The 12,587-nt window shown below is 44.0% G+C and overlaps 1 protein-coding gene across 1 annotated transcript in view; it reads left to right on the top strand.

The window, feature by feature from the left end:
• rpa1 (replication protein A1) overlaps positions 1-12,587 on the top strand; it is a 33,123-nt gene that overhangs the window by 1,619 nt on the left and 18,917 nt on the right. Inside the window, exons 4-12 of the mRNA XM_080525375.1 lie at positions 1,526-1,634; positions 2,670-2,758; positions 2,862-2,933; positions 4,307-4,427; positions 4,847-4,949; positions 7,174-7,242; positions 7,791-7,983; positions 9,267-9,403; positions 10,022-10,170. Coding sequence (XP_080381501.1) covers positions 1,526-1,634; positions 2,670-2,758; positions 2,862-2,933; positions 4,307-4,427; positions 4,847-4,949; positions 7,174-7,242; positions 7,791-7,983; positions 9,267-9,403; positions 10,022-10,170 — 1,042 coding nt within the window. The remainder of the gene's footprint in view (positions 1-1,525; positions 1,635-2,669; positions 2,759-2,861; positions 2,934-4,306; positions 4,428-4,846; positions 4,950-7,173; positions 7,243-7,790; positions 7,984-9,266; positions 9,404-10,021; positions 10,171-12,587) is intronic.

Here is a 12,587-nt window from a genome sequence, read left to right as displayed (position 1 = left end):
GCTAGTCTCCTTGCACACTTGCCAGCTAAAGAGCTAACTGGATGCACTTTATTATTTTACTTAAAGTAAACATACAATCTTTCTTATTCTGGTAGAATTGGGCTTCATGGTAATACCATAATGGCATATTTACAGTACATGGACAGTGGATTGAAGCATTGGAAATGTCTGTTTGTTATAGTTGGACATACGATTTTTTTTTCAGGTGAGAGTAAAGTCAAAATGACATTATCTGACTGCATTGCCCACAGCAATCCAATATCAAATTATAATTATGTTATAATTATAATTTATATAAGGAATCAGACACTAAACATTGCAAAGTAGGCAATGTATACCTCTTATTAGATTATAAATACTCTGGTTGTTATGTTTGCCTTTTGGGAGAGAGAGAGAGAGAGAGAGAGAGAGAGAGAGAGAGAGAGAGAGAGAGAGAGAGAGAGAGAGAGAGAGAGAGAGAGAGAGAGAGAGAGAGAGAGAGAGAGAGAGAGAGAGAGAGAGAAAGAGAGAGAAAGAGAAAGAGAAAGAGAAAGAGAGAAAGAGAGAAAGAGAGAGAGAGAGAGAGAGAGAGAGAGAGAGAGAGAGAGAGAGAGAGAGAGAGAGAGAGGATAAAGTGGACAGGTAGTCAAGACCACATAAGTAAGTAGCCTTGAGAACCGATGGTTCTGGAGCTTAATGGCCCATAGGGCAGGAGCCTATCTCCTGTTTCCGTAGTGTGAGGCGGCTTAATGTACAAGTACACCCCTGGACATGACGCTGGTATGTCGCAGGGTCTTACCCCCTGGGGGGGGACCATGCCACGGTCCAATGCCACCCCCCCCAAGGCAGCAAACCTAGGGGAAACACTGTACAGGAATCAGACACTAAACATTGCAAAGTAGGCAACTAGGCTATATGAGAAACTCAGCATCAGGGTTCTTTTGATGCATCACTGTAAAAAGAAAAGGAATACAAAGCACTTCAAAGCAGACAGGGCAAAGGAAGAACGTTTTTCAGGTTTACTCACACAGAAAATACTGTATGTGGGTTAATATCTACCCCAATCATCTGGGAATTTGGTGTAAGCCATGTGTTGTTTAATGTTCTGAATTGCCTTGGGCAGACCAGCAGGAGGTAGTCAGGATTCAGTGAAAGGAAGAGTTTGGAAATCATCAAAAGGGAAAAGAACCCATGTATCAATTTCTTCCTTTTAATTTGGTGGAAGTTGCGAAATGTTGTGAAACCATCCATAAATAATGTGCGTTTAAAGATGTATTAAGTTAAACTTTTGGGGGGTTTTAAATCTTAACCCAGACAAAACTGCAGTGCTCTTCTCTATGGCTTACTTGTTGACGCTGTTGGAGGCATTTATGAAATGGAATTAAGAATGGTATCAAATGTGTGTATTTGATTCCATTCCTCAATCCATTACATACATTACAATGAGCCTGTCCTCTGTTTTTTTCCTCCCCTGGTGTAGGTACATGTGTTTTTAATTAGAAAATAAATTGCTACATTTCTGATATCCCTCCTGTCCCCCCTGCAGCTTTCATGCTCTCCACCCAGCTCAACCCTATGGCTGAGGACAACCGGCTGGCCACCAATTGTGTCTGTCGGCTTAAGAGGAATGTGACCAATGTCCTGAAGGATGGCCGGTACGCTGCCCTTTCACTTTCTCTGCTGCAGAGTCCCTGGCACTGTAAAAAGAAAAAAGAAAAAACAGAAAGTCATATGTGACGGCAGCTGGTGAAATGGGGAACAAGTCGGCAAGCCACCAAATGTTATTTTTAGGGATTCCCCGATACCGTCTTTTGCCACAGATACCGTTCACCAATCATCTATGAGCAATATATGCCGATACACTGCCGATACCGATCTTTAAAAAAAATAATATTTTTAATGAAGATTTGTGTTATTAATTAACATCTGGTATAGTCTAGGGGTGTAACGGATCGCCCCCCACGGTTCGGCACGCATGTGTACCGCGGATCAATTGCAAAATGTAACCAAGTAATAATATTACTTAATATTAGTTAATATCCCTTGTAAATCACAATGTAGAGTTGCCATGAAAAGATAGACGCGACAGTTGCGTGCTTTGTTTTACTCTAAAGCGCAATGATAGGTTGATAATGGAAAAAAAATCCAGAACAACAAGGCTGCGAGAATTCTAAGAATGAATTGGCTCACGTTGTTTGCGTCTTTGAACGGTTGTCGTGATCGGCGACTAGAAAGCATTATCAGATTTTCCCGATCTCATATTTTTACTGAATATCAGCCGATTCCGATTGCTCGCCGATCGATAGGGGTATCCCTAGTTATTTTATATTGCAATGCAATGGATTTGGTGAGTAATCCCCACTACTCTACACTAACTAGATAGGAGTGGGGATTACTCACCGAATCCATTGCATTGCAATATTTTGGTTTGACTAGCGAGTGTGAGAATTTATTTAAACATTTCAGAATAAAAGTCAGAACATTTGGATTGGTTGACCACTTGTTCCCCCTTTCACCAGATGCCGTCACATATGGGCTATTACTGCGCACACACACACACACACACACGCACACACACAGACACACAGACACACACACACACACTCTGCTATTTCAGGGTACAATGAACTCAAATCAAACTCAAATGTTTGTCTTGGTATGGAATTGATAGAGTATGTTGATGTGTCCAGGCGTGTGGTGGTCATACTGGACATGGAGGTGGTGAAGACTGCTGATGAAGTGGATGGGAAGATTGGAGAACCCACTCCCTACACGGAAGGTAACGCTTCAACTCAGTGCGAGAGAGAGAGAGAGAGAGAGAGAGAGAGAGAGAGAGAGAGATACACTGCTTACTTACTACACCATTATACCATCACTTGCAGGTCAAAGTAAAGCCCCACAGTCAGCTCCCATTCCCTCCGCCCGCACCCTGCAGCCCCAGCACGGAAATGATGGTAAAGAACTTCCTCACCTCTAAGCCTTTGAATAGACTGTTTGCTAACATGAGTTGAATTCACATAATGGAAGTTGGATTACAAATGTTGACAGCGATTTGGAAGCTTACAAAACAATGCAGTGGGGCTTATGCAATTCCGTTTCCAGTAGATGGCAGCATTTTAACAAAGCTGACATGTCACTGTTGGTTTGTAGGCTACCATGTAGTTTTCAATGGGGAAAACTCAGATATTCAGAGGCTGAAAACATGACACTGCTACAGATATTTTGTGTATCTTCCATAGTGCTCATTGGCACATGTTTTCTCCATTATTTTTCCAAATGTTTGGAGGACAAAAAAATCTGAACCGAAATCTCAGTCTTTTGAAGTCTTCCATAGTCAAGATGTGCTGGTTGTCGTACTTGTTTATGGATGCATAGACTAAGTTGGTAATATTACAGATATCTTTAACACAATAAAAGTATATTTATACATTCAAGTTTTTAAATGAACAAATGGCTTTGGGCGGGGGAGGGGGGGGGGATATTATGCTGGTGCTGAAATTGGCACCCAATGCTAAATTGCCTCGTCTCACAATTTTATGACTATTTTACTTTTGATTATAAATATTCAATGTTTCAAAACCACTAAAGGGAGGTGCTGCCAAACTATTATAGGTAATTGTATGAACCTTGAGAGATGATTAAAGAATCTGAAGTGGTTTGAAAGCTTGTACAGCCATTACTAGTCTGGGTCATACCAGGTGATTCATCCCACTAATCTGGTAATTGAAGTTGTGGTAAGCATCCTCCTCATCAGCACAATTATTGTTCATTTCTGAGTGTACATGTGCTGCTGCTCGATCAGGGGGCTTAATGACTAGAAATGCAGTGGTTGGTAAAGTGTGAGGACTTAAGTGGACACTTTGAACTGTAATCCGTAGTCTGAGACCGACGGCACACAAATCAAATGTGCAGCGCTTGTCCAAACAGAAAAAGCTCAACGTCAGGCTGCACCCTGCACTCACTCTCCTGTGGGAAGCAGCGCTGCTTTAGTTTGTGATTTTTACACTCCGGCTTTGAGCCTGTGAAATGTGGATCTTCTCTCCCTCTGAAAAGCCATCTCAAACATCTCCAACTTAGTTTGTCAGGGTGCCTTGTCTCCTCTATTTCTCCAAATCCACTGCAGTAAATCCCAGTTTTTTTGTGATGTGAAACCAACTACCCTCATGAAGCTAGGTAATTACAGCAATCAAAGAGTTGCAATCCAAAGAAATTGTTTTTTTTGCAATCCATCCGCTGATGAATAATGCATGTCTTCATTTGAATTAGCCACTCTATCACTGCTCTATATACATGCATCAACGAGTTCTCTCTTCATTCCCTTGATCAGGGTTGATGAACAAAGGTCCCAGCAGAGACTTTGGGAAGAAGGCCGCGCCTTCCATGCCCAGTACACCTGGGGGCTCCTCTAAAGTGGTCCCCATCGCTAGCCTCAACCCCTACCAGTCTAAGTAAGTGTTCGCTCTGTCCTCTATCTATCACCTTGGGCAATTAGTCATGTTGCTTCTTTTGGGTATTAGGTATTAGCTTGTGTAATAAGTCATACTATTTAGCCATTGCTAGCTAGCGACATGACTAAAAGTCTAGGATCTGTCTTTTGAAGTAGTCTGTCTGTATGATATGTAATGAAGGGACTGTGCTTTACCTGCCTTTATGCTGGTTGGAACACCACTTCTTCAAACCTATCAAACCTTTGGTGACACTGCACACCAATTGATTAGCCAGTGAGAGACCCTGCCCCATGCAAAAAACAGTTATTACAACAGTGTGTTAGGCCTGAACAATATACAGTGTAGCTCACACTATCTCAATATGCTTAATTAGATTGGCTATATATTATCGCTGACAAACATGGCTCCTTCTCCATCAGGTGGACCATCCGAGCCCGTGTCACCAACAAGGCCAGCATCCGAACCTGGAGCAACTCTCGTGGGGACGGCAAGCTCTTCTCCATGGAGATTGTGGATGAGAGTGTGAGGACCTTTTCCTGTTCTCTTCTACTAGGAAATTGAGGGACATGCCCATCCCAATTCTCCTCCTCTTTCCCTGAAGTCTACACTAATGCATGGCTTGATTCTATTTTACTGTCAGTAAAGATTACTGCATTTAGATTTGTTCAACATTTTCTATGGGGGGCATGCCTTCGGACATCCGAGCGCCCCCCCCCCCCCCCCCCCCCCCTTAAAAATACTTTCAGGCACAGGATTTTTTCTCACTTCAAGCCCTGCTAATGCACTCCCCTACCTGGAGTAAAAAAAATCATCTGGGTGGATCCCAGCACGATATGTGGATCCCGTTCGGCAAAAAAAGATCTCCTTTCCACTCCCACTTTCTCTTCCTGACCCAGAAACCAATTGTCGTGTTGCCATTTTGAATGGTGTCCCAATAGTTTAGGCCTTAAGGCTAAGGCCATAATGTATCTACTTTATCGATGATGTATGGGTTGTTATGTGTACGGTCTATGAAGCCTGAGTAGAAAGACAATGAGAACATTTGCGAGCACTGATAATGTGCCCCACTCTGCGCTCCATTGCACGCTATCTAGAGCTTTTTTCTTCTAGGTTGGTAGGTACTTTATTGATCCCTGAGGGGAAATTAAGTAATTACAGCAGCTCACACCACAAACAAACAACAACAACAACAACATAAAGTGACTATTTAATAATAGAATGAAGTAAAAATAAAAATAGACATAAATACACATCTGAAACATAATATCCAATAACAACCAGTCCAGTATGATTTAATATCCCCCAGCCTGACTCTGATCACCCCGATCGAGCTAGCCGGAGGAGGAGTTGTACAGTCTTATTGCAGCAGGCAGAAAATCAGAAAATCTCCTATGCCGTTCCTTAGTGCAATGTGGTTGTAATAGTAATCTGTTACTAAAGGAGCTTTTCTGCTCTGCCAGTGTCATGTAGGGGATGGGAGGGATTGTCCATGATGGCCAGGAATTTGGTCCTCATCCTCCTATTGGCCATCTCCTCCACTGTGTCCAGGGTGACACCGAGGACAGAACCAGCTTTCCTAATAGGCTTTTTTAGCCTCTTGGTGTCACCTTCCTTGATCCTGCCCCCTCAGCATACCACTGCATACAGCACTGACTGTCCACCACTGATTGGTAAAACGTGTTCATCAGTCCTGCACATGCCAAAGGACTTGCCCCTCTTGTACAGGACGTCTGTGTTACCAGTCCAGTCCAGTTCAGTTTGTTGTCTACATGCACCCCCAGGTACTCGACCACCTCCACTTCCTCTCCCTGGATGGAAACAGGAACCAGGGGGGCCCTAGTCCTCCTAAAGTCCACCACCATCTCCTTTGTCTTGCTGATGTTGAGTAGCAGATGGTTCTGCTCACACTCAACCTCAACAAAACTGTCCACTAGTCCTCTGTATTTGGGCTCCTGGCCTCTGGAATGTCAAGGCTACTGGTCTATGGTCATTCAGAACACTGGGGTTCCTTTACTTTGGTACCGGTACCAGGCAATATGTTTTCCACATTGATGGGACCTTTTCCAGACTGAGGTTCAGGTTAAAGAGGTACTGTGGAGTTACCCTCCACACTTCTAAATTAAGTACATTGTGTCAAATCCATGGCTTAATGTAGTAAGTATAATGTTTTATTACAGACTGTAGGCGGAAATGAAAAATAATAAGATAACTGCCTAATGTATGTAGGCTTAATAATAATCGGCCATAGGTCAGATGCTAGATGAGTGGCCAGTGGAATTAATGGTCAGCTAATGAAAAATGTTCATTCCTCAATTTCTTAATCAGTAGAAAATAATGTTTTGTCCAACACTGCCAATTTACGCATTTCAGTTTTTGAATGCTGACAGTATTCAAATGAATAAGTTCTTCCTAAATGCTGCCGTTGTCCCACTCCTCAATCAACATTGCCTGATTGAAAGGTCTGTGGTAGGTTCGTAGTCATCAGTAATTGTCATTCCAATATGTGATACGGGTAGGGTGTCCCAAGTCTCACCTACTACTCCTCAGCCATTTTCTCCTCAACTCTTCTCCTCCACTCATCTCCTTTTAGATGTTTCAGCGGTAGTGAAAAGGTTTTAAGTGCACGTTGGGTTGTGAACAAGTGCACACCTCAGATTAAAAGGTGTATTTGACCAGCGTTGTATTTGATTCCGTGGAGCTTGTCTGCACCGTAATCCTCTAATCTGTGTTTTCTGCGTTGATGCAGGGAGAGATCCGAGTGACAGGCTTTAACCAGGAGGTGGACAAGTTCTACGACCTTATTGAGAGTGGCAAGGTGAGACATGCCTCCTATCAATGACCCCCATTGACCGAATGTCTGTCTCTTTGGTTGTTTTGAGCCACTGACTGTTCCTCATACTACTTTGCAGAAGGTTTTGAATTTAATACTGTATAACTGTAATGAAAATCACAAAGATTTTGTACGAGTCATCCCAAAACTGTGACAATATAAGCTGCTTATGATCATCTGCCAGGCTTTGTTGAGCATACTGCGCGTGTGTGCGCGTGTGTGCGCGTGTGTGCGAGTGTGTGAGTGTGTGAGTGTGTGCGTGTGGTGTGTGTGTGTGTGTGTGTGGTTGTGTGGTATGTGGTGTGTGTTTGATCAAGTATAAAAAGTCTCTTTGTGTGTTATCAGCAGTTATTTGAAATGCTCCCAATATCTTTTGTAACCTATCTCTTTTCTTTCACCATCCCTACAGGGTTTTTTGTCCTCATCTAAGAAAATGTTTCATTTTCTATTAATTCTGTGTTACTTTCTGTTTGCCTACGCACAAAATGAAGCAAAAGCAAAACAAACAAAACACTGTTGCTATGCCTCCCTAGGTCTACTACATCTCCAAGGGCTCCCTTAAGATCGCCAACAAGCAGTACTCCGCCCTGAAGAACGACTATGAGATGACGCTCAACGGAGAATCCTCCATCATCCCCTGCGAGGACAGCCAAGATGTACCCATGTTGCAGTGTGACTTTATCTCCATCAGCGACTTGGAGGCCAGAGAGAAGGACGCCATCGTCGGTGAGGGAGGGGTTGGGGGGTGTGGGAGAGGCGGCGGGTAGGGGGGTGGTGGTTGGTGGAGCGGTCAGGCATGCAGGGCGGTACTGGGGGAGGTTCTGATGATAACCATCATTAATAACCGACTTAGGGTAATAATAACATATCATTGGAGTGGATTAGAGGGGTAGGGTGGAGTGTGGTGGAGATGGATGCAGGCGGTGTGCGCTCGCTCGGGAGGTTGAGGTAATTATAAAAGCAGAGATAAAAGTGGTATTAATAACGGTGGTGACAGTAATAATGGCCTGTGGCGCAGACTGACTTTGGGCCCTATGGCGGAGCCGCTGAGCAGAGGAGAGAGAGAGAGAGAAAGCATTGTCACCGGTAAAAGGAGCAGGATGTTTTAATAATAAGGAGCTCTAGTTGTAATTATGGTGATGGAGACTACAGCTTGAAGGGACCGTACGAGTCATTCTTCTTGGGGACCAGCAGGTGTCATCCGTGATGCTTAAGTATTCTTAATCACTGTTAAATGAGTTATAACAAAGCCGGGATAGGAGGAATCAATGTGGCAAGGAGCTGGGATATAACAGTAATGTCACTGATACGACTCATTAGCACCCATCCCCCTCCAGGGATAAGTGGCTGTGCTGCATCATTCCATGTTGATGGAGGCAGGTTCCCAAGAATGTGGACTGACTGAAGATAAATGACGTTTTTCACAACATCATTTATTGTTTGCCGTTTTGTATTTTTGGCACTCCTGCCGAGGTGCCGTCGTAAACATTACTAATGCATGTGACTTGCGTGTGACGCAGGGCAGTGATCCCACACCTGACTTGACGTGAGTAATAAGGGACTGAATTTCCAGAGTCAATTTGCTGTGGAAAACCCAAGGGACCTTGAGTGTGTGACCCATGGCTACCAGGCACATAATCAATATTAATAACATGTATATGTGGGAATATGTATAAATCTGTGACTTTATTTAGTAGTTGGACAAGGTCTCCTCAAGGACTAGTTCGTCCCAGTATAGACAACTTTTTCACAGTAAACAATAAACCTGTCAACCTGGGAGAGACAGGATGGAAAGGCCTAAGGCCTGTTTAGCTGGTTCGGATAGACATGTGCTGTGTTAAACGGGCACAAGAATCCTGTCTAAGTAGCCATGGGAGTCATGTTCAGCTCTAGCAATTACATTTCCATCTGCAACATTCTGGACGTTTTCACGTCTCTCTTCCACCCCCCTAGTCCTCTGAATACACCCCGTACTCCGCTGTGCTGATGATGTGTCTCTCCCTGTCCAGATGTGATCGGAGTGTGCAAGAACGTGGACGAGGTGACGCGTCTCACCACCAAGACCAACCGAGAGGTGGCCAAGAGAACGCTTAACCTGATGGACATGTCCGGGAAACTGGTCTCCGTCACACTTTGGGGAGAGGAGGTGAGGACTGGAGCAGAGAAGGGGGGAGGAGGAGGAGGAGAAGAAGAAGAGTGTGTGTGCACGTGCGCCTATGTTTGGGAAATTACTGCAGTTTGAGGAGGGTAGAGATTTAAGAGTGGGCTCAGTGGTTTAATAGAAACTGATGTGGTTGAAGTCACTGAGTAAATAGCCTGTCATGGAGTGATGAAGGAACTGCGCTCCTGAGGTTGGTTTTTCACGTGGCTCAGAGGGACTGTGCTTAGTTTGCCACCATTCTTTTCATTCTGACAGGCAGCACAGTGTTCCCTCTCTGTTTGCTTGGCAGATATACCCTTTACCCTGGGGGACTTGCAGAGGTACAACTGTAGATTTATAAAGAACAATTTCCAAAACACAAAGTGCATGAGCCATTTTTCCCTTCCTCTGAAAGCTATTTTGCTCACAAAGTATGTCCTTTGTAGACACGGTCTTAAAAAAACGGTTCTACCTCGAATCGAAAACACTTTTTGGTGCCCTGCAGAATGTTCCTCCTCTATGGGAAGGGTTCTACGTGGAACCAGAAAGGGTCATTCGAAATGTTCACCTACAGGTAGAAAGCTTTTTTAGTTTTTTTAAGTGGTTTGTTCCTCCTGTTTGTAGGCAGAGAAGTTTGACGGCTCTGGCCAGCCTATACTGGCCATCAAAGGTGCCAAGCTGTCTGACTATGGAGGCCGGTCCCTTTCCGCCTCGTTCAGCAGCACCATCATGATCAACCCTGACATCCCTGAGGCCTACAAGCTCCGGGGCTGGTAAGTAAAGACCTGTTCACATCGTCTTGACATCATTGCATGTTCTGACATCACCCAGGGGTGGTTGAGGTCACCCAGGGGCGATTGCTACCCTGTTCCATCAGCGGTGTTGGCCCACCTAACTGACCCCCAATAGAAACTTAGATTTGGAACGTTGATTTCAAGTCTCTCCTGAACACACAAACCTCCACTGTTTTCTCACCTTTATACAGTATGTTGCTCTTGAATTCTGGATTATTATAATTTTTTGTGTTTTTTTATTTTATCTGTACGTCCAGACGTATCAGACCTGGGTCAAAAAGTATTTTACTTAAGCCTGCCTGGTGTGCGGGGGTTTGCACTTTTTAATTAACTTTTTAATTTTAAGGAAATGTGTTTTGCTCTAGGCACAGGGTCAGCTATAGTCAGCGCCCCTGGAGCAATTAAGCGTTAAGTGCCTTGCTCAAGGGCACAACGGCAGTGGTAGCACCTTGGATATGATGCCAGCAACCTTTCAGTCACCAGCTCACATGCAGCTCCCTCCTGAGGCAGGGATTGAACCAGCGACCTTCCTATTGATAGACGGCCTCTAACCTCTAGGCTACTGCCGCCCCCTGAACAATATACTCCTAAACAGCAGGTAGAAATAACTCCACTGAGAGGCAGAATTTCACCTACAAAAGGAGCGATCACTGTCAAAAGGCCGAGAAGCAACGAAAGACAACAAAATGCAGTTCGGAATCTAACCAGCAAAAGCCATAAATGTATGGACAGATGTACAGTGTGATATGACATGGGCAAAGATATGTATAGTTAAGATATGTGCAGTATGATATGTACAGAACAAGGGCAATGGATATCAATACAATATGTACAATTAGGATATATGTACAGTGTGCAAAACAGCAGGGGTGAAAAAGCTAAGTTGAAGTCCTGAGTGGTATAGGTGTGTTTGTATGTGTGTGTGCAATGTTCCTCCTGTTGGGAGATGGAGGGGGCAGGGTGGGGGAGGTATAGGTATAGGGCCCCCCACTCAGGTCTTCAACTTAGATGTTTTGCACCACTGCTGTTTTGGTAAGGCTTCCGCCGGGATTTTGAGTTCAGCTTGACAGCTGCAGGAAAGAAGCTGTTCGCAAGCCTGCTGGTGCAGGATCCTAGACTCCTCTACAGCCTCCCATGCCGGAGGAGGGCAAACAGTCCGTGACTGTGGTGAGAGGTGTCTAAAATGATGCCTCGTGACCTCCGCAGACGCTGCGGCCGTTGATGGCATGGAGTTGGGCACCGGTGATGTACTGGGCGGTTTTCACCGCCTGTTACAGGGCCTTCCGGTCAGAGACAGAACTGCTGCACTGTTATGCAGTTGGTCAGGATGCTCTTAATGCTGCACCAGTTGAAATTGACCAGAACCCTAGGGTACAGCTGGGATTTCTTCAGTCTCAGGAAGTATAGAAGGCTGCTGTGCCTTTTTGACCACATGTGGACACCCAGGAACATCCTATTGATGTAGATGGGGGTGTGTTTGCAGTGTCTGGTCTTCCTGTAATCCACAAGGAGTTCCTTGGACCTCTTGGTGTTGAGGGCTAGGTTGTTGGCGGCGCACCACCCCGCCAGGTGCTGAACCTCCTCCCTGTATGCCGACTCGTTGTTGTTGCTTATCAGAGCTGAATATTTAAAATGTTTTTCAAATACTATTTGAACCCAGGTATTGTATGGAATACAAGAACAAGGTATTTTTGAGAAATATGATTTCATTAAGCGACTATAAACCTTTGGTTTTGTGACCTGAAGGGAACCTACTGCATCCTCTGTCTGTTCTACCAATGAGATTTGAGAAAAGACAAGTCAAAAGGATTTAGGAATTTGAATGTTAAATCCGATCCCCAAACTCTGAGGGTGCATGCTCTGGCTTTTATTATCAAGATTAGCCTACCTCCATTTGTGATGGAATTAGGGAGGGCACTTCAATGAAGCATTAAATATGAATTCTTAATCTGCGGCAAATGTGTTTTTTCCCCCTCTAATCCTCCTTTTCAAAGGATCTATAAATTACAGTGTGCTCTGTCCAGGAAAAATGACTTGCACTTAATTCTCTTTAATTATGTTGATGGGAGCACGTTTGATTGTGGCAGTTGTGGTCATACATTTATATCTTTTTTTCTTTCATGGTGATTTACAATATGAACCAACCTTGGAATATTTGTGAGTGAGGCCTTACTGTATTTTAGATTAGGTTCAACTTTATTACCATTGCAGAGTACAAGTACCAGGCAACGAAATGCAGTTCAGCATCTAACCAGAAGTGCAAATAGTGATATAAAACATGATATTAAAAAAAGACATGATGAAGATAGATACAGTATGGCAAATACGGCAGTTAGAGGTATATACAGTTACAAGCTATGTACAGTTATGGTAGCTATGTACAGTATGGTATGTAC

The sequence above is a fragment of the Nansenia antarctica genome (genome assembly GCF_963989245.1).
Source record: "Nansenia antarctica genome assembly, chromosome: 3".
Taxonomy (NCBI): Eukaryota; Metazoa; Chordata; class Actinopteri; order Argentiniformes; family Microstomatidae; genus Nansenia; species Nansenia antarctica.
Note: the sequence above shows the minus strand (reverse complement) of the source record. Positions and strands in the feature narration are given on the sequence as shown.